This window comes from Mugil cephalus, chromosome 14, assembly GCF_022458985.1.
Source record: "Mugil cephalus isolate CIBA_MC_2020 chromosome 14, CIBA_Mcephalus_1.1, whole genome shotgun sequence".
In the NCBI taxonomy this organism is placed as follows: Eukaryota; Metazoa; Chordata; class Actinopteri; order Mugiliformes; family Mugilidae; genus Mugil; species Mugil cephalus.
Genome location: NC_061783.1, coordinates 19,619,744 through 19,638,426, shown reverse-complemented (window position 1 = coordinate 19,638,426; position 18,683 = coordinate 19,619,744). Strand labels below are relative to the sequence as shown.

The window sequence follows — 18,683 nt, the reverse complement described above, 5'->3', positions numbered from 1 at the left end:
TGACTAACATGTCTGCTGAAATATATATATATATATATAAATATATATATATATATATATATATATATATATATATATATATATATATATATATATATATATATATAAATATAAATATATATATATATATATATATATATAATATATAATATATATATATATATATAATATATATAAATATAGCCTGCGCCGTATCAGGGACTCACCGGAACAGCTGACGATCAAAACATTTCCAGTAATTCGAGTTGTAAAGTCATCTCATCTTCCCAGAAAGGCCCGGGCTGGACTCGAACCCGGACCTTCTCGCTGGGAGGCATGTATACAACAGCACGTCCGGTCTTTTAAGGGTCACGGTTATCTGTTGTGGAACCCTCAGGGCGCCATCTAGGTCCGTCCTCAGCTCCAAAGCTCCGCCCACACTTAGTTGCCCTGCATTATGCCTGCGCCTCGCCGATCTGACCTTATCTCCCTCCTGAACAAACATAATATGCTTATTCTCCTTTCTAGAAGCTGAGGAATTTGTTTTCAATCCGTTTTTCCTCAATTGCAGCTGCTCGGCATTTCAGAACCTGGTTGTGGCGCCAGGTTTATCTACCTTGGGAGAGACTAACAACTACAATTTGACAAAATGTGGCTGAGCGTATATACACAACAACAAAGTGGGTGTTGTATATTGATGTGCTGAAGAAAGAAGTGATCACCGCTGACAAGTCTTATCTTGCATTTAAAAAAGGTTTATTTACAAGAAAGAACAATGTCAAACTCTTGCCGAATCTGAGAGAGCCTCTGGCCAATCGTCGAATCCCCTCTGCCATTCAGCTCCCACAGTCACCTTATATAGGATGGTCATCCCCGAGAACCCCCTTACACAAACAAAACTTTATGGCTGATGTCCTGGTTAGTTTTACGAGCTAGCATTTGGTAAATGACCTTTTGACCTTTGAACTTTATACACACTTCACAACCCCCAAACACAGGAAAGGGACAGAAGAGAAAAACAAGAAGATAATATACTACATGGGCAGGCAGCATCCTCCCCTAGCCACTGGTTTAGGTTCTGGGGAGATGGCAGCACATCATAAACTTCCCCCTATCATAAATCTAATCTTACTAGCCTCCATGCTCCACAGCTCTCTCCACGACACCTTCCTTTTCTCTACACTCTCCCAGTTCACCCACTGTCCTTGCTTAGCCTGCAACACTGCCTTCATGCATCTCATCGCTTCCTGTTGCCTATGATTTTCCTCCACTACCATAACTATGCAAACCTTAAGCTAATTGTGCTAAATGTAGGCTAAGTGCGCTAGCTCCCATGTTGACAGAGACGGTACATTAGCTCCCGTAGCCCCTTCAAAATATCCCAGAGGGAATTTTCTAGTTTATTTTGCTTTATGTAGAGTGGTTTACTTCTTTTCAAAGGAGGCGCGGTTGTATTTTGTATGCCTGACTTCATGTAGGCTGCATTATTATGTCATTGTATTCGTCTTAAAATTCTAAATTAAGTTCAGGGGGAAAAAATAAAATTGCAATAATTTTTTTTTTTTTAAAGTTTAGCGTTTGAACAGACAGGCCTGCAGTTTTCACTTCCTGTTGAACAAAATAGGAACTTCGACGGGTGTAATATCGCAGGATCAGGAGAGGAAACCACACCGTGCAGAGACGAGCCGAGCGCATCAGTTTCACATTTAACTGAGCCGAGACAGGAGAGGATATTTGCCCGTCTGTCTCTCGACAACATGAAGCTGATGAATTGTATTCTAATCGTGGCGCTGAGCTGTCTCTGGCAAGGTAAAGTTTAATCTGTTTTACAAAATTAGTTCACGCAGACTGGATTTTTAATTTTTTTATTTATACAGGCTGTAAAGAAGAAGATATAATTTTTTTAATATTATCAACATCTGTATTTATTCCTCTTTATCTGATATTATAAAGTGCTGTTTAACAAGTCGGTGTATTTAAACATAAATACTAAACTACTTTAAATTACTTTGATTTTCTTTTTGTGCATCGCTTTTATTTGCCAAACAATTTTCCTTGTGGTGATTTAAAGATCAAATGCTCTTGCCACTTTATTAGGTACACTAGTGGGAGGAGAACAAAAGAGTACATTTTAATATCTGTGCCCTGCACTAAATCTTACCTTCTTAGAGATTCTGTTTTCTGTTTATAATAACTCATGTTCACTTCATTTCAAACACTAGTACCTATTCCTTGTATACTGTTGGACTCTGGACTTACTATGTGCAATGACCCATATTTATAACTATATTCATACTGATATTGTGCAGTAACATATACTTGTACATATTTCCTTATATATTCTCCCCATGTGTAATCATTTCTGGGCAAGAATTTTCCCGCTGTGCAATACATCATAATCAATGTTATTATAGAGAAACAACAGGTTTACTTAGGCTTGTACATATTGTTATATATAGATTTCTCATATTTTTACATTCTTGTACTTATTCTTATTGCCGACATTGCTCTTTGTTTTTAACACTGGCACACTACCTTTTTCTGATTTTCAGTTGTGTTTGTCGTACTATTATAATACATTGTGTTGACGCATGTTCCTTTTTTTAGACTGGGCTGAATGTGTTTTTGTTAAGTAGCTCTTCTAATGAACTCGCCAGTTGTTTTTAAATGGAAACAAGCAGGGTTGAATTTAAGTCTGTTTTTTTCCTCTCGAGATGAAAACATAAACTCTATGAATTCATCTGACGTGAATGAAAGAAAAGAAAGCGTAAAACGTGGAAGACGGAGGCTACAGTGTGATGTTTAACACGTCGCCCTCGACCCCATTCACGTATTTTAACACCAAAAAGGGGCCGCGCGCGTGGCCCCCGTCTACCGCTATCACTGTACATGTGTTTGATGTGGCCTTTGCTCTTATCAATCTGTAACTCTCTGCTCAAACAGAGCCGGGTCGTGTCCACGTGAGAGCCGAAGAAAACACCACCGCGGCAATGATGCCAGAGGAGTTTACGAGTAAGTCTGCATGTATAACTCAAGAGGACGCACAGACACACACACATCACATTTATCCAAACAGCACTAGTTTTTGCACATAATCATGGTGGGCTCCGTGCAGAGGCAACGTGGACGACCTCACATTCTCAGAGTAACAGGATGTGGAGGTGACCTGCTTCTGAAACACATATTGGAAGATTTTGCAGGTGCAAATCAAACTGTGAGATAGCAAAGCATCCCCCCCCCACCCAAAAAAAACCCCACCACCACATAGACTCTGGTTTACCCCTCAAACTCTTTGAGTTCATCTGAACCGACGTACAGTAGCTTAGTCCCGGAAACGTCTCTCAGCTCAATAGGTCATACGACGTAGTGTTATAGGTTATTTATTTCGTCATGTCGTTTTTAATGGTAAATATAAATAAATTGTGGGTCTATTCTGATGCGTTGCACAGTATCAGATAAAGCGTCTAAAGTAAAAAACTTGCAAACATTGGATTATTTTGCGGAGAAGCAAACAGGAAACGTGTGGGCAGAGAACGCAGGTCTGTTCTCTGGGTCTGTGTGTTAACAAGAAAGCCCCCTGAAAATGACAGAATCACATTTGTGTTGCCACAAATACTACATGTTGCCATTTTGTATTTAAGCAGAAAATATAGTAAAATTAACTATAATAATTTCAAATATAATGACTTGGATATTAAGTTGTCATAAAAAGCCCATAAATGTGCAAACAGAGGACTGAGGCACTCGTGAAGGTGATACTTGTATCACTCCATGTTCCTGATTGAAGCCTATAAATTTATTTAATTAACACCATTGGTTTTCCATATAAAATAGAAACTATTTATAATTAATTTAGTCATTTTCTGTAGCCACTATTCCTCTGGAAGTTCTGGAGTCTATCCCAGCAGTCATTAGTTTAAGAAATAAATATTAACTTAAATAAAAGAGAGGAGGGGAAGTGAGGATAAACTGAAAGTATGTTTTTAAGTTAGTGTTAAATTTCCCTCAACCACATTGACCTTAACACACGAAAAACATGTGGTCAAGTAGCTTCCTGGTCTGTTTTTGTGACTGGCACCTTTTCCTGATGTGGTTTTTATGATAACCTGATGTTCACACCGTGATGGTCGGTACGTTGAGGCCATGTTGCTCATGAGAGGAGAACAACTGAAAGTGGACCTTCAGCCTCCTGTATGAGCAGCAGACACAGATTTAGAAAAGGGTGTAAAACTGATTCTGGTTGGTTTTGTTTGTTGTGTCCTTTATTTCTTTTCATTGTCGGGAAATGAACATTATTTAAGAGAAGCTTTTAACCTGCTCTCATGTTACATTAAAGTAGGTTTCATGCAATGCATCGCGTTAAGTCAGTTTAACTAAATGGATGCTCCTGTGTGTCCTCAGACGACGTGGATGTAAAAGGTCTCGGTGGCAGATGCAGCTGGACCCTGACGATGTCTGGGAACGGGAGCGACGTCACGGTGGCTCTGACGTCAGACTCTGCAGATGCGCTCGCCGAACTCATCTGTCAGGACCTCGACTGTGGCGGCGTCTACCGCCTCAACAAAACCCCCCCCCCTCCAAACACCACGTGTTTCCAGGAGTGTTCGTACCAGGACCGAGGCTTGAAGAACTGCTCTGAGAGTGTGGAGCCCGACTGCACCGTGATCGCCAGAGTGGACTGTGGTGAGAACTTTTAAATGTCTGAAACACAAACATGCACAAACATCAGTTCCCACTGGATCCAAAAGTTAAAGGGAAAACAAATACGACCTGAACAATTAGTGAGAACAAATATAAACACCGTTGTGTGTCGTCCAAGGGAGTTAATTTATGGAATAACTGTAGTGAAGGAATTAAAATGTTTATTTCAAGACATTAACTAGACGGAGAAACATATGGGTTGAATAGAAATAACAGAATTTTTCTGTCATTCTAATTTTGCTCTGTTGTTTTGTCACTTTCATTCATTATTTATCCTGTTTCCTTTTGTAGTTGATTTGTTTTCTTTCTTTCTTTTTATTTCTCTCAACATACGATGAACTGATTTTGAGTTTATAGAGGGTAAAGCGTAGAAATCACCCGACTTTTCCACCAAAAAACTGGTTGTGTTGTAATATTGTTACATTCATGTTTCTCCGTTTTGTGATTTTAACATGTTTGAAATAAAGTCTAACTTCTAAAAACAAACAAAATAATAATAATAATAATTATTATAATAATAATAATAATTAGAAGCTTCAGGTGATTCAGTGACTAAATTTATTTCTGGCAAATAAAATAACACATTAATGAGTCAATATATAATTGTGGGACTTTTAAATTCCATGGGATATAGCTTGCATACATTTTTATTAATTAAAAAAATGTAAAAAATAATGTTTTTATGTTCCTTATGATCATGTCTTTACAAAAATCCATAATTGGAAACAATCATTTACTAATAAAAATGACTAGATATCACTAAAATGTCACTAAATAACCGTCCAAATTTAATAACAACCACCTTCTAATTAGCTAAACAGTAATAAAATTATCTTATTTAAAATTAGTTTCGATTGTGTTATTTTTGTTAAGTTGAGATAATCATGACAGATATTTGTTGTTTGGCAATATATACAAATTTTCTGTGGAAAATAATAAGTTGAATCTGTGTTCGATAAATCACTCTCAATTAAGTTACACATTACAAACACATTACATGACACCTTTAAAAGAAGTGTGTTAAATCCAAATGACATGACATGATCTTTCCTCTTTATTAGTTATTTAATATAAAGTGTTCAGCATTGTTACTACAATATATTTATAAATAACTTTCAATTTCTATTTATTCAACTGTATATATAATATTTAGAAGAATATTTCTGTAAAAAATGCCATGTGGTGGTTGGTTAGAGGCGGCCATGTTGATTTTAGGCAACCTGACAACTATGTTTAACTCAGAAAGTCCCACAATTGTATATCGACCCTAATATCTTTTATGAAGTGGTGTGTAAAGCTGATGCTTGTATCCTCCTCAGGCCACCAGGCCGTGCGTCTGGCAGGGGGTCCGGACCGCTGTGCTGGACGGGTGGAGCTGTGGCGAGACGGGACGTGGGGGACGGTGTGCGACGACGAGTGGGACATGACGGACGCCAACGTGGTGTGCGCCCAGCTGGACTGCGGCTACGCCCTCAATGTGACGGGGCAGGGCGGCTCCTTCCCCCCGGGCAGAGGACCCATCCACCGGGACGACCTGAACTGCACCGGCAGCGAGGACAACCTGTGGGACTGCCCCGCTCAGCAGGACGAATCCGACTGTGGACACAAGGAGGACGCTGGGGTCGTGTGCTCAGGTTACACACACTTACAAATTGAATCCATACAGAAAACACTGAAAATGTATTTGAAATATTAATAGAAATGTTAAAAATGCATTAAAATAGGACTGGGGGTGGTTTGAACAAAAATGTATTACGGTATTTTTCAAAATACCGTAATACATAAATAAATGAAATATTATCAAGATGAAATGAAGAAACACGGACAATTACAGCTTCATTTATTTTGACATATTTATTCATATTTAAACATGTATTTAAACAACTGTTATGTCTGTAACATCAATAGCAGCATGACCTGCTACCGTAATAATTGTAGTCTGCGTGCAACATTTTTTTCTCATTCATAAAAAAGGTAAAATTGGCAACATTTTCGAGGACAGCTTCGTCCAAAGCGGGGACTGTCCCCAGAAATCAGGGACGTCTGGTCTGGACCTTTTGTTTTTAGCTTATTTATTTATAAGTTTATTTGTGGGGGACAATGCACATTAATAAATGATAAATATAAATGTTAAATTGTAGGTACAATAAATCATAAATGAGCCGGAATTAGCCAGGAGGCTATTTTTCATCCGTGTGCTATTTGAAGCAGCTGAAGGCTTCTGATAATTAATCAACATCACACATGGCTCAGCTTCTCTCCCCCATGTGCATCAGGTTTGTTAAATGTTCAACCTCTTGTCCTTCCTTCAGACCAGAGACACCGAACAAGAGTTCCACGTTTCTGAAGATGCTCTTTCCCAGTCGTCTAAACATCACAATTTGGCCCCTTTTTAGTCAAAGCGTCTCAACCCTTTTCCATTTGTCCCATTTTTCCTGCTTCTTACATGAACCTCGAGGACAAAATGTTCACGTGCCGCCCGATATGTGACGTGATAATAATTAATAATGAGCTGATGAGGGGGTTTGTGTGTCTGTGTGCAGAGATGAGGGCCGTCAGACTGACTGGAGGTCTGGACCGCTGCGCCGGTAAAGTGGAGATCCACCGAAACGGGAGCTGGGGGACGGTGTGCGACAACTGCTGGAATAAACAGACGGCCGCCATGGTCTGCTCCATGCTGCAGTGTGGCGCCGAGCCGCAACAGTTCTCCCAGTTCGACCCCCCCCTCGCCCACAACAACGGGACCCAGTGGTACTACATGTGTGACAGAGCTCATCAGAGTCTGTGGGACTGCAAGGAGTTAAAGGACAAACCTCATCTGTGTAAATCCTCTAAAGCATCTGGAGTCATCTGTAAAGGCGAGTGTCACAGATTTGAGCTCTTATTATTAAAAACAGAATCTTTTTTTTTTTAATTAATCACGTTTTATCTCATCTGACGACTTCTAGAGAATCAAGTCCAGAGAATGAAATGAAACCTCTGCCTCACTGAACTAACTGTTCTGTAAAAGATGGAACCAAGTGAACGTGTATTTTTGTCTCCTTCAGGTTCCCTCGGGTTTCCTTCACCCACCGTAGATAATACATCCACAACGCCCGACTGGATAGCTTCTACTATCGGTGAGTGTTTACGTTAAAGCCGTTTATCAAAGCAGGTTCCTGATGCATTTGATGTTTTACACGTGTTCTCTCCGTTCACCCGAGCAGCAGCAACCACACCCGGTCCTCCCGGACCTCAGACTTGGACTCTGCCGCTCTTCAGCACCATCGCTCTGAGTGTGGTTCTCCTCGTGGTTCTCGTCACAAACACGACACTCTGCTGCCATTACAAGAAGCGACACGGTTGGTTCTCGTCCCTACATCCTTACACCTACAGTCTATTTGTTGTGACGTGGACGGTCCCTGTTAAACAGCTGTATTACGTGCTAGTAAACAGAGCAGCTTTAGCTAATTAAGCTCATTTCTAGCTGTCGTCCTCGGCCAGGTGGTAAAAAGTTTACCTAAAAGTAAAACAAAATACCAGATATTAGCTACATAGGTTGAAAAGGGGAAAGAAAACAATAAAAAAGAAGCAGCAGCAATTTACAAATAAAATGCAGGTCAATCAAGCGCAGAAGAGACACAGCAGAGCACATTTAAAAAAAAAAAAAAAAAACAGTGCAGAAAGCATGCATCAAGCATGGCGTTGGCTATTAGAGCAAAAAACGAAAGCTTTCCCAGTACTATCAGAACCACAATCGCAGGCCGCACGTCACAACACACCAGCACAAGCCGTTTCTTGCAGCACATCTTTGCAGCACAGCACAACACGCGTAATATCGGGCGGCACGTAACCGCTCACGAAACAATCGTTTGAAGACAGAATAACGTGGAGGGAAAAACAGCAGCTAGGAACAAGTGTCATTTAGCACAAATGTCGCAACAAATACGAGATGTGAGCAGATACAGTCGTCATAGAGACACGGCTGGTGATGTAGTGTTTGGGTTCAACGCGCATTTGAGACAGAAAGAAAGAAAGATGAGGAATTACAGTTAGCAAAAAGGGTAAAATATACATATATACACTGTATAAAATTATGTAAAAATATATATAAATATTATATTAATATTATTTAAGTGTGTGTACAATATACAAACGGGTATATAAGTGATATACAAAAATGCAATAATATGTATATGAAGATATGTGGTAATAAAAATAAGAATAATAAGATACAAACTGTAGATGACGTGTACAATACACAGTGAGATATATAAGATATGTAAGTGTCTTGTCTTGTATCTGTGATAGAAGTAATACTAGTAGATATATAATATATTAAATATGGTAATTGTCTCCACTTTTGACCTTTGTCTTATGACTTTTAAGACTGAATTTTATCAAATTAATTAGAAATTATGTGTCAACAATAAGAAACAAAAACCCGGACTGACGTGTCCTGACACTATAATGTGGTATAATCTCTTTTTTTTTTTCTTACTGGTAGTTTTCATAAAATAGTATCTGGTTAAAATTCTGTATACTGTATGCAATTTTAATAAATGTTTATTTTAAAAAAAAAGTAAAAAAAAGTTTTAGATTCAGCAGGAAAATATCAGTAGAAACAACATAGACTCAAACTGACGTGTGCATCCTGATACAGTACAGGTAAAGCAGATTTAACAGCAGCACGCTGGAGCAGATTTATGTTTCCCAGATACTAAAAAGTGACACTTAAAATTCACTTTAAGTCTGTAACTGTAGCTTTGGTTGGAAGACGGAGAAAGTGGAAACATGTCGGTCTGTGGTCAGAGTTTCACTCTTGGACTCAAACCGAAAAGAAAACCATCTTTGTGATCAGCATCCTTCAGCTTAAACGTGAATGAAATGAGACGAAACGAGCCTTAATCCTTTTTCTAATCCGTCTCCAGCTTTCTTACTGCAGCAGACGCGGACTAACCCCGGGTCGTCCTCCAGACCCAATCACAACGACTACAAAGACACCGTGAACCTGGTGAAAGTCACGACCAACCCCCCGGACGGTCAGTGGTTGCAGCGTCTCGGCAGCTCGTACTAATACTAATCACTTCTGCCTTTTCTTCCTTCATAACCCTTCAAGTGTTCGGCGCATCAAAATCATTTTGTTTATTTATTTAATTTTTTTTTTGTGTGTGTGTGTGTGTGTGTGTGTCAAAAAGTGCCCTCCAATCCCAGGTATCTGTGGACCCAGCTTAGTAGTGCAGACAGCACGTCAGTAGATACAGACTATGAGCAGTATGACCCAAGCAATGACCCGTCTCTCGGTTTATCCACCTTTCGCAGTGAGCTACGTTCTTTTATTTTTCTCCTTCTCACACTTCGCTTTTCACCTTTTGCATTTTGTCGGCCCTGCCGCGCGATCGTGTGTTGCTGTTTGCAGGGAACGCTTGCAGGATGCTAAATCCGGCGCGTCTCGTACGTGTCGTTTCCTTTTTTCTATCCAGATTCTCAGCGCTACAGAACAGACGTGAACCCCGCAATGAAGCCTCCCGGTCTTGTCAGCCTCTCTGAGGAAGGTGAGTCACAGTCTGTTTTTTTTTTTTGCAAACGACGCGTAAGATGCTGCAGGTTTGCAGATGTTCAGCATCCTCATTAGACGCCACCGCAGTCAGAGCAGGAACTCTGAGGTTCCCCTGGTTTGATTTGAACTCTCTCTGCCTTAAACAACCGTAATAGAACATGTAAAATAGAAATAAAAAAGAAGATACATTTAAAACAAACACAGACAGAAAAGAGACAAACTAAATTATACTATATTATTTTTATATATAAAAATGTTGAACCTTAATCCTTTATGATTTAATGTAGCCCAATATCTTACTTTCAACTATAATTTTTAACATTAAATTAAACATAAACATAAATTCTAAAGACATTCAGTTCTTGATTGTGTCCTACCCAAACGTAGCTTGCAATTAAAAATAATTTTTCTGTGTTGAATCCTTCCGTGTCCTTCATGTTATTCATTTATTCTTCAGGTCTCGAAGCCAATAATGAAAAAGCGGCGCTGGCAGACTTCATAAACCGTAACGGCGGCCCTCCAGATCCCCAGCAGAACCGAGCGTCCAAGATGTCCGCCGACTCCTTCGACAGCTCCAGCACCTCCTCCGGAGAATGCTACCAAAACGTGGACAGTAACTACATCAACGCTCAAGGTTTGTCTTTGTCCTCTTGCTGAATTTACCTTCATGTTTCCCCTATAGACTTGAAAATGGCCAAAACATTACGACGTGATCACTGGTCGACTGAATAACACTTGATTACCTGGTTGTCGTGCCACAAAATAAATAAAAATAAATAAGTAAAGCGTAATATAGTTTTAGCAGCTTTCTGGATCAGCAACAATAAAACTAAGAACTACAGCAGCAACACACAAAAAAAAATATATAATATAAACAGATTAAAATCAGACAGTGTTCCCATGGATGTAGGGAGTCAATGCAGTGGATCACAGTTTGTTTTCTATGAGGTGGTGTCTGTGGAAATGACGAATCTGGGGAACACATGACACACAACTTGTTTTGGAACGTAGTTCAGATGGAGGTTCATATCAGGATAACATCCACATAAAAACACGCATTTACCAGAAGAACTAATGAGCTCATCGCTGTTATTCACATCACTATCAGGTGGTTTTAATGTTGTGGCTGATCTGTGTTTACGTCATCAAATATGAGTTTATGTAGACTTTTTTTTTTTTTTTTTTTAAGATTTAGAGAAAACAACAAGTTGCCAAATACATCTGAGACTTATACAAGAATACAAACCTTAATTTCAATGTGTGGGCGGCTGCAGCTCAGAGAATTGGTAGAAACCCGACAATTCATTTCACACCTTCGTGTGGGAGGATGTGAAACGTGAAAGTCAGACGAATACCGTTTCCTTACAAGTCTTCTCAAACATCGCAGAGCCCGGAGTGAGCCAGTCCTCTGCTCGCAACTATGACCCTTCGACCTACTCGAATTTTCCGCTTCTTGGACAAGGAGGGAGCGGTCAAAGTTCAGGTAAGTATCACGAAAAAAAAAATACTGTACATCCATGTGGGGGGAAAATGACATTCGTAACATGAGATTGATCGTCTGAATGTCGTTAGACGACGACTACTCCCCCGTGAGCCCAGAGTGAAAGCGTTTCCCCGAGGACGACGATGATGATGATGATGAACCGAAAGGCATCCAGGTCACTGCGGCTGAGAAAGTGAGGATGGAGGTTTTGAGAAATTAAACACAACAAAGCGGAGATGGGTCTCCTGTTTCCACCGAGAGAAAAGAAAAGTTTTGCAGGCTAGAGAAGCTCATAAAATGTGAATTAAAACTCAGCTCCGTTTGGCTGAAATCTGGGTTAAAACATGAACCAAATCCCACGTGTGAAGGAGCAGTGAGTAAAAATTAGAATTATTTTTTTAATCCGTGTTTAATCACCTGAATCTATTAACAGAGGAGCTGAGGGGGAATTATTCAATTGGTTGCAATTTACAAACTCACCACTAGGTGTCACTAAATCTACACACTGGTCCTTCAATGTATCTTAAAATTCTGTGAATGTAGAAGTATTGTAATATAGTGTGTGTGTATATATATATATAGATGTATTTTTTTAGACTTCTTTTATATTCTAATTGCAAAGAAAATGTAATAACTTGCATCTATTTGAATAATGTCCATTTAAGTTCAAACTGTTGAGGTACTTTCTGTCGCAGGAAGTTCGTGGCTAAAAGTATGTGGACACCTAAATGTTATTCATTAACGCAAGGTTGTACTATTATTAATATAGTACATCATGTAATCCCAAATACACTCAGTGTATCTTATATTAATGTACAGGTCAATGTATCAATCAAACTTTATTTATACAGCACTTTTCATACATAAAACATGCAACACAAAGTGTTTTACCTTAAAAAACAAACACTCCTAAACCCCCCATGACCCAGACCCATGATTCATGCACACACCTTATCTCCAGATGAAGTTGAGGTTGTGTCGTTGGAAAACGAATCTCTCAAACTCTCAGAATTAGAACACTATTGTCTAAAAGTGTCTTTTATCGTGAGCATATTCACACTGTGGCCCAGTCCAGTAATAATGAACAACCCCTAGAGCAAACGCATGCAAAGGTGTCCACATACTTTCGGCTAATAAAGTGCTGTTATTGTTTGCCAAACTTCTCCCATTTCAAACTATTGATGTCCACCACAAGGTGGCACTACAGCCTTGTTAGTGACTTGCAGGATCCTTGTTAGTGTTGAGATGTTCTTTCATGTAAAACTACAGCGAAACAAACAAAGAAATAAAATGTTTCCCCGCAGCGATGTTTACTAAGTGTGTAACACTTTCAGAACAAATACTTACAAACAGTGTTTGTACTGAGAGGTCCAAACACTGCGCGGTGAAGAGGGTCTGAGCGGAGCGGGGGGATTCCTGGATGGTGATCATGGGCCAACATAAACCATCAGCGTGATTTGAAACTAGACCTGGCTCTTCTTGGTCCATTACATCTGCAGCAGCTGCAGAGCATCAGTGCTTTCCCCGCTGATCCCGAGCGATGCCTCGAATCAAAGCGATGTCTTGTTTTGTACGAGTTAATATGACAAACTGCTTCAAAGCGCTGTAAAACCTTCAGCAAGGGGGTGGCTGTGCTGAATGCAGGGATAAACACGGATTAGCTGCAGCTCAGCTAACGTGAGAAGAGGGAGTGATGATGCATTAGGCTGATAACCAGCAGAATTGGGTGTTTTTGGACTAGAAGGTATTTGGCAAAGAAGAAGAAGAAGAACAGGAGGAGGAGGTGGAGGAAGAGCGGGATGATTGTGTGTTGGAGTGTGGACGGGAGGGGGGGGATCGGAGTTGAAGCTGAGGAGAAAAGGAGGAGGTGGATGGAGAAGCCGGCGAAGATAAAAAGTGTCTCAGAGAATCATATATTACGCTCAAATTTAGTCCAGAGCTCCGCATCGAGATAAACACGCGAATTAACGACCAGATCTCCTTATGAAACTCAATCTCTTTCACATGCCAGAGAATCCAGGACACACACACACACACGCACACACACACACACACACACACACACACACACACACACACACACACACCACTCAACAGAGATTCCATCTAAAACTATGCAGCATGATATATCACAGATCCTCCTCAAACAGTTTTGCTTTTGTTTCACTAGAGATTGATAAATCCCGAATCTGAAAATCTGTGGATTTACCATCCTGATTAACATCAAGAGAGAGAGAACACCAGCATTTCAAGTAGCTCGTAGTATTTGCCGGATTAAAAGATCAACTCTCTGTTTTTACTTTGTTCATTAAATCAGTTACACACAGAGGATTACGGCTGCATAAGTCCATAAGTTGCTTAAAGTGTCCCAAACAACAGATCCCGGCCCCGGAGTTTAAACTTTTGAACTTTTGTTCCGTTGTACAGCTGCAGCTACAATTTGAGGTTTGTTGCCCTCTGGTTAAGCTTAATAAAGACTTTGGCAACTAGTTTATGTTTTGTTTTGTTTTTTTTCACTGACTATAAATCTGCAGAAATACAGGTAAGTGACCTTTGAGTTTGGAATATTTGATAAAAATGCAGTCCCAGGTGAATTACATGAGTGTTTTAAACATGCTAAAGAAAAAAGGTGAAGCTCAGTGGAGGATTTGAGTTTTGTTTTTGTTTTGTTTTTTGGACAAAGATGCATGAGACTTTTGCATCTTTGTTTTACCATTTATTATTCAAGCAACTTTTTCCCCTCCTCCCTACTTCAGGTGATCTCTTAAGAAATTGCATTTAATCTAACAAAGAAAATGTAGAATTAAACGGATAAAGTTTTATTTTCTTACATAGGCAGGATGGCCCGTTCCCCACCTTCTGCTTCCTCCATCACTGTTGTACTTTTTCTGTAACAGACAAATAAAATATGTGTGAAAATGTGAAAAATTTAATTCATATAAAATACAATTCAATACATGCATGCAATTATTTAATTTCATTACCATGCTGTATACAAACAGGCTCCATTATAAATCAATGCAGGACTCTTAACCCCTTTTTAGCTTCTTTTAGCACTTCAACCTTATGGTTTAATATCCATCCTCATCTTATTTATTCAACTGTAAATGATTAACTTGCTGTGTGCTACCGGCCTAAAATTAAATAACATCATGGAGTATTTAACAGTAAAAGAGACAAATATTCACCTTAAATAAATTCAATGGAGAGCATTAAAAAGCTGATAGCAGATACACCGGTGAATGCTAATGTTGCTACATTTAGCGTTTGCTAAAAGGCCTGCGAATGCTAATACGCTAACATGTTAGCTGTGTCAGATATTATTAGTATTAAGATAAAGTTACATTAAAACGTGCAAGATAAAGACTAAGAAAGCCTTTAGCAATACGATATAGAATATAGCTCATAAATAAACTTTGAGTTTTTAATAATTTAACTACCACTCGTAGCTTTTTAGCCTCATTTAGCTCATTGCTTTAGCTTCGTGCTACATTTATTGACTCGCTCTTACTAGCTTGATTTTTTAGCAAGCGGTTTATTAATCCTTGAAAACTCATGGTTGTAATGAAATCATATCTTGAACTGGGAATGAAAATTGCATCTAATATTAATTAGGACGAACTGTGTGAGCACGAATAGGAAAAACTTATCCCTCATCTAAAGTGATAACAAGTCAGATAACCTGGTGAGTGTTTGAGCCTCCTAGTGGTTTAAAGTAACCCAAACATTTGAAGAAATTCTGGCATTATCAACAGATTTTCACTTTTATGAAGTGTGAATCTCTTAAAGTGCTGTTTGTGTCATTTGTTTACTCCCGAGATTTCCATCCGTCTCTGGATCCGTCCTACTTATTCTTCACTTGAGGGTTACATGTTCCATTACAACAATAACACAAACTGTAACATGTCAATTAGTGTCCTTGCTCCACTGTGACCCTGCAGAGTTTGCTCCTGACTCGGTCTTTGTGTTGGCACTGCTCTTTGATTGCCAGGGACATGTTGCAGGGTGGACTGCAGCCAGGGAAATGCAGTGAGGTCATCTGTTTGGATAGCGCCCCAGATGGTTTCAGACCTGAGCGAAAAATTCACTTCAGCTCATTAATCAAAGCCCCCCCATTTTTTTTTTTTTTTTTTTTTTTTTTCCTCTGGCTGAACAACGGCAAAGATTTATACTAAAGCCATTAAATTCACCAATATTCCCCTCCGCTGATTAGTCACCCTCACAGTGAATCAGGCCGCAGTGAAACGACGTTACAGCCCGCTGAGCTGGAGCTGAGGTGAGCTGGCGAGGTCCGGTAATAGTGTTGATTACTCGTCACTCATTAGGTTGCTTTCACTGCAGCTGCTAAGCCCTCATCAGGAGGTTTTTTTTTTTTTTTTTTTTTTTTTGGCTGAGTGGCCGGGCGGGGGCCCTGATCCAATTCACCTTTAAAGTTCAGTGGACCTGTCTGGGTCACCACGGGTCACTGCACCGCTCTCCATGCTGCTCGCTCCCAAAGAGGCCCTCGTTACCTCATTTCCTATTACTACTGTACCAGACAAGAATCTGAACAGCACGGTTTGGTTGTTTGTTACTGACGGCGTATTAAAACTCCTTAATTTTACACAGATTATGACCACCTGACCACCACACCCTATTGTGTATTCATTCCCTTGTGCCTCCAAAACAGTCGTGACTCATCAGAGAATGGACATGGAAACTTCTGAGGGCGTCCAGTAGATTGGACTGTACGTTTTTTGCAATTTTTTACTACCTCATTGTTATTTTTTATTTTTATTCTTATTCTTATGTCAATATCTGGTTCATATATGTTCTTTCTTATCTTGGGACCTTTGGACGAAAAAGTGATTTTGAATCTTGAATTGAATCTCTGGTGTCTGGAAACAGGATGTTGTACGTGGGGGCCTTTGGGTCCTATGGGTTGAGGTGAGGGAAACCTGTGGATCATCCCACTGATGCTTGATCAGTTTGGGATCTAGTGAATTTGGAGGCCAGGTCAACACCTTGTGCTGTTCTTCATGTTTTTTTGAGTTGTTCCTAAACTGCTGGGGATGATGTTCAATTCTGTTGTATATATCTGCTCTTACTGTTTATTTTTATATCTCTTTTTATCACTTTCCTCTCATTAATACAATATTTCTCACATGAGATGCATTCTTGTTCATTCTAAATGTGCTTTTTTTTTTTAATTATTATTAATATTTTTAATTGTCATCCTGCATGTCTGCTCACAAATACATCCAACCTGCCAACGGGACTGCAGATGGAAACTAGCTTACAGGCTATAATCTGGCTTCTCACATTTTTCAAAAGTGTATTTCCTAAAGTATAATTTATGCTCAACAGCATTATTTTTTGTGCTTTTATTTTTGCCCCTATTTAAGTTCTGTGTTTTTGTACAACTAGAGTCATATTCGTTGCATGTGCTCACATATTTGGCCAATAAAGGCGATTCTGATTCTCATTCTGAGTGTCATTGCTATGGGGTGGGGGGTGCCTGGTCTGGTCTAGGTTGGTGCTACATGTCTAAGTAACATTCACATGAATCAATACCAGGTCCAAAAGTTTCCCAAGACAACACTGAATTGAACAATGTTATTTACTTCTCCTGTCAGTGGTCATAATGTTGTGGCTGGTCGATGTATGTATGTCTTCGTTGAAGTTGTTTCTACGGTGGCCCCAAAGTGTCAAACACCACTACAAGGAACAAACTTCAGCAACAATCCATTCATTTTAATTTTACGCTCGCTGTGATTCATCTGACTGTGTCTCCAGTTGCAGCTCGTGCTCGTTAACACACAGCAGGTCATTTGCTGATGTTGGACGTTGAAGCTCGCGCTGTTGGTACCAGTCAGACCATGTCAACGGGTTGCAGACGATTCATCATTTCGAAGCAACAGCAGCAGCAGCAGAACGGGCCAATCAGTGAGATCAGCTCAGAGAAGCGGAGCACGAGAAGAGAGGTGACAAAAGATCAAGTTGAGAGGAAACACACAATCTGCCCCTTTAATTTTTCATTTTCACCTCGTCTAAACATTCAAACAGACAAATATTTTCTCAATGACACCATCTAGAATAAATGAATTGTATTCAGGAGAGGTCAACTCTGTACGATGGTTTGTAGCTCTTCCTAGCCTCCCAGCTAATGGTAGCACTTCCTGCCAGTCATATATTTTCATGCAGGTGCAGAAGTGCAACTTTTTGGTCCAGACACAGGAGACGTGAGGCGACGATGTCACAGTTGCAGGTTTGTTGTAGGTAGTTTGTCTTGGTGTGTGTTCAGTTAATACGAAAACCCCAATTCAAAGATATAGGATTTCGGAAAAAATAACTACAAAATGATGTTAACTCAGTAACTTCAGGATGTTTGATCAGAGCCTTATTTATTTAATAGGATCTTTTACGATCCACTATTTGAATGAATGAATGAATGAATGAAAGGTCATTTAAACACAGAATAAAAGAAAAAAGCAAACAAACGGCAATAATCATAAGACAATAACGCAAAGTAAAACAACAAAACACATTTTTATGTTCAAAAGCTTCCTAAATTCCACCTCTTCTCCCTATGTTTAATCAACATATGCTATGATAAGTCATAAAATAGTAATATTTATACATATAATTACGTATACACGTACATATACACACATATATACATACACAAACATAACTATGAGTAAGCAAATGTCCAGATCAAAATTCTTCAAATTAGAATCAGTGACTAAACCTTGAAGAACACCTCAGACATCTTCTGCACCTCACAGCCACCGTACGTTTCCCCTGAGACACGTTTATTAGTCTGTGTACAGAAATGAATCCCAACTTGAAAGCCGGCCCGGTCGCTCATTAAGCTTCTTTTTCTCCCTCGCACCTCGCCGCAGTTAACAGTCTGTGGCCTCTTCCCCACCACGACACATTCACGCAGCTCCCAGCCAGGGCAACGCTGCAATTAAGCCGCTTTAAACTTGTTCAGCGGTG

General features: G+C 39.6%; 1 protein-coding gene across 4 annotated transcripts; it reads left to right on the top strand.

Annotated features, from left to right (window-relative positions):
- The first annotated feature begins 1,635 nt into the window (after positions 1-1,635).
- Positions 1,636-13,798, top strand: LOC125019495 (T-cell differentiation antigen CD6-like). 4 transcript variants are annotated; one of them, XR_007114075.1, is made up of 13 exons: positions 1,636-1,788; positions 2,923-2,991; positions 4,381-4,662; positions 6,000-6,314; positions 7,224-7,538; positions 7,728-7,799; positions 7,887-8,021; positions 9,591-9,701; positions 9,858-9,980; positions 10,143-10,214; positions 10,677-10,853; positions 11,409-11,702; positions 11,792-13,798. XR_007114075.1 is itself a non-coding variant. In XM_047604305.1 (13 exons), exons 1-13 carry the CDS (start codon positions 1,737-1,739, stop codon positions 11,821-11,823), a joined length of 1,851 nt encoding a protein of 616 aa, XP_047460261.1. In that variant the 5' UTR covers positions 1,636-1,736; the 3' UTR covers positions 11,824-13,798. The 4 variants fall into 4 exon arrangements, 3 of the variants coding, with proteins under 3 accessions (XP_047460261.1, XP_047460260.1, XP_047460262.1); XM_047604305.1 differs by having other exon boundaries at positions 11,607-11,702; XM_047604304.1 differs by having other exon boundaries at positions 11,607-13,798.
- The last annotated feature ends 4,885 nt before the right edge of the window (positions 13,799-18,683 follow it).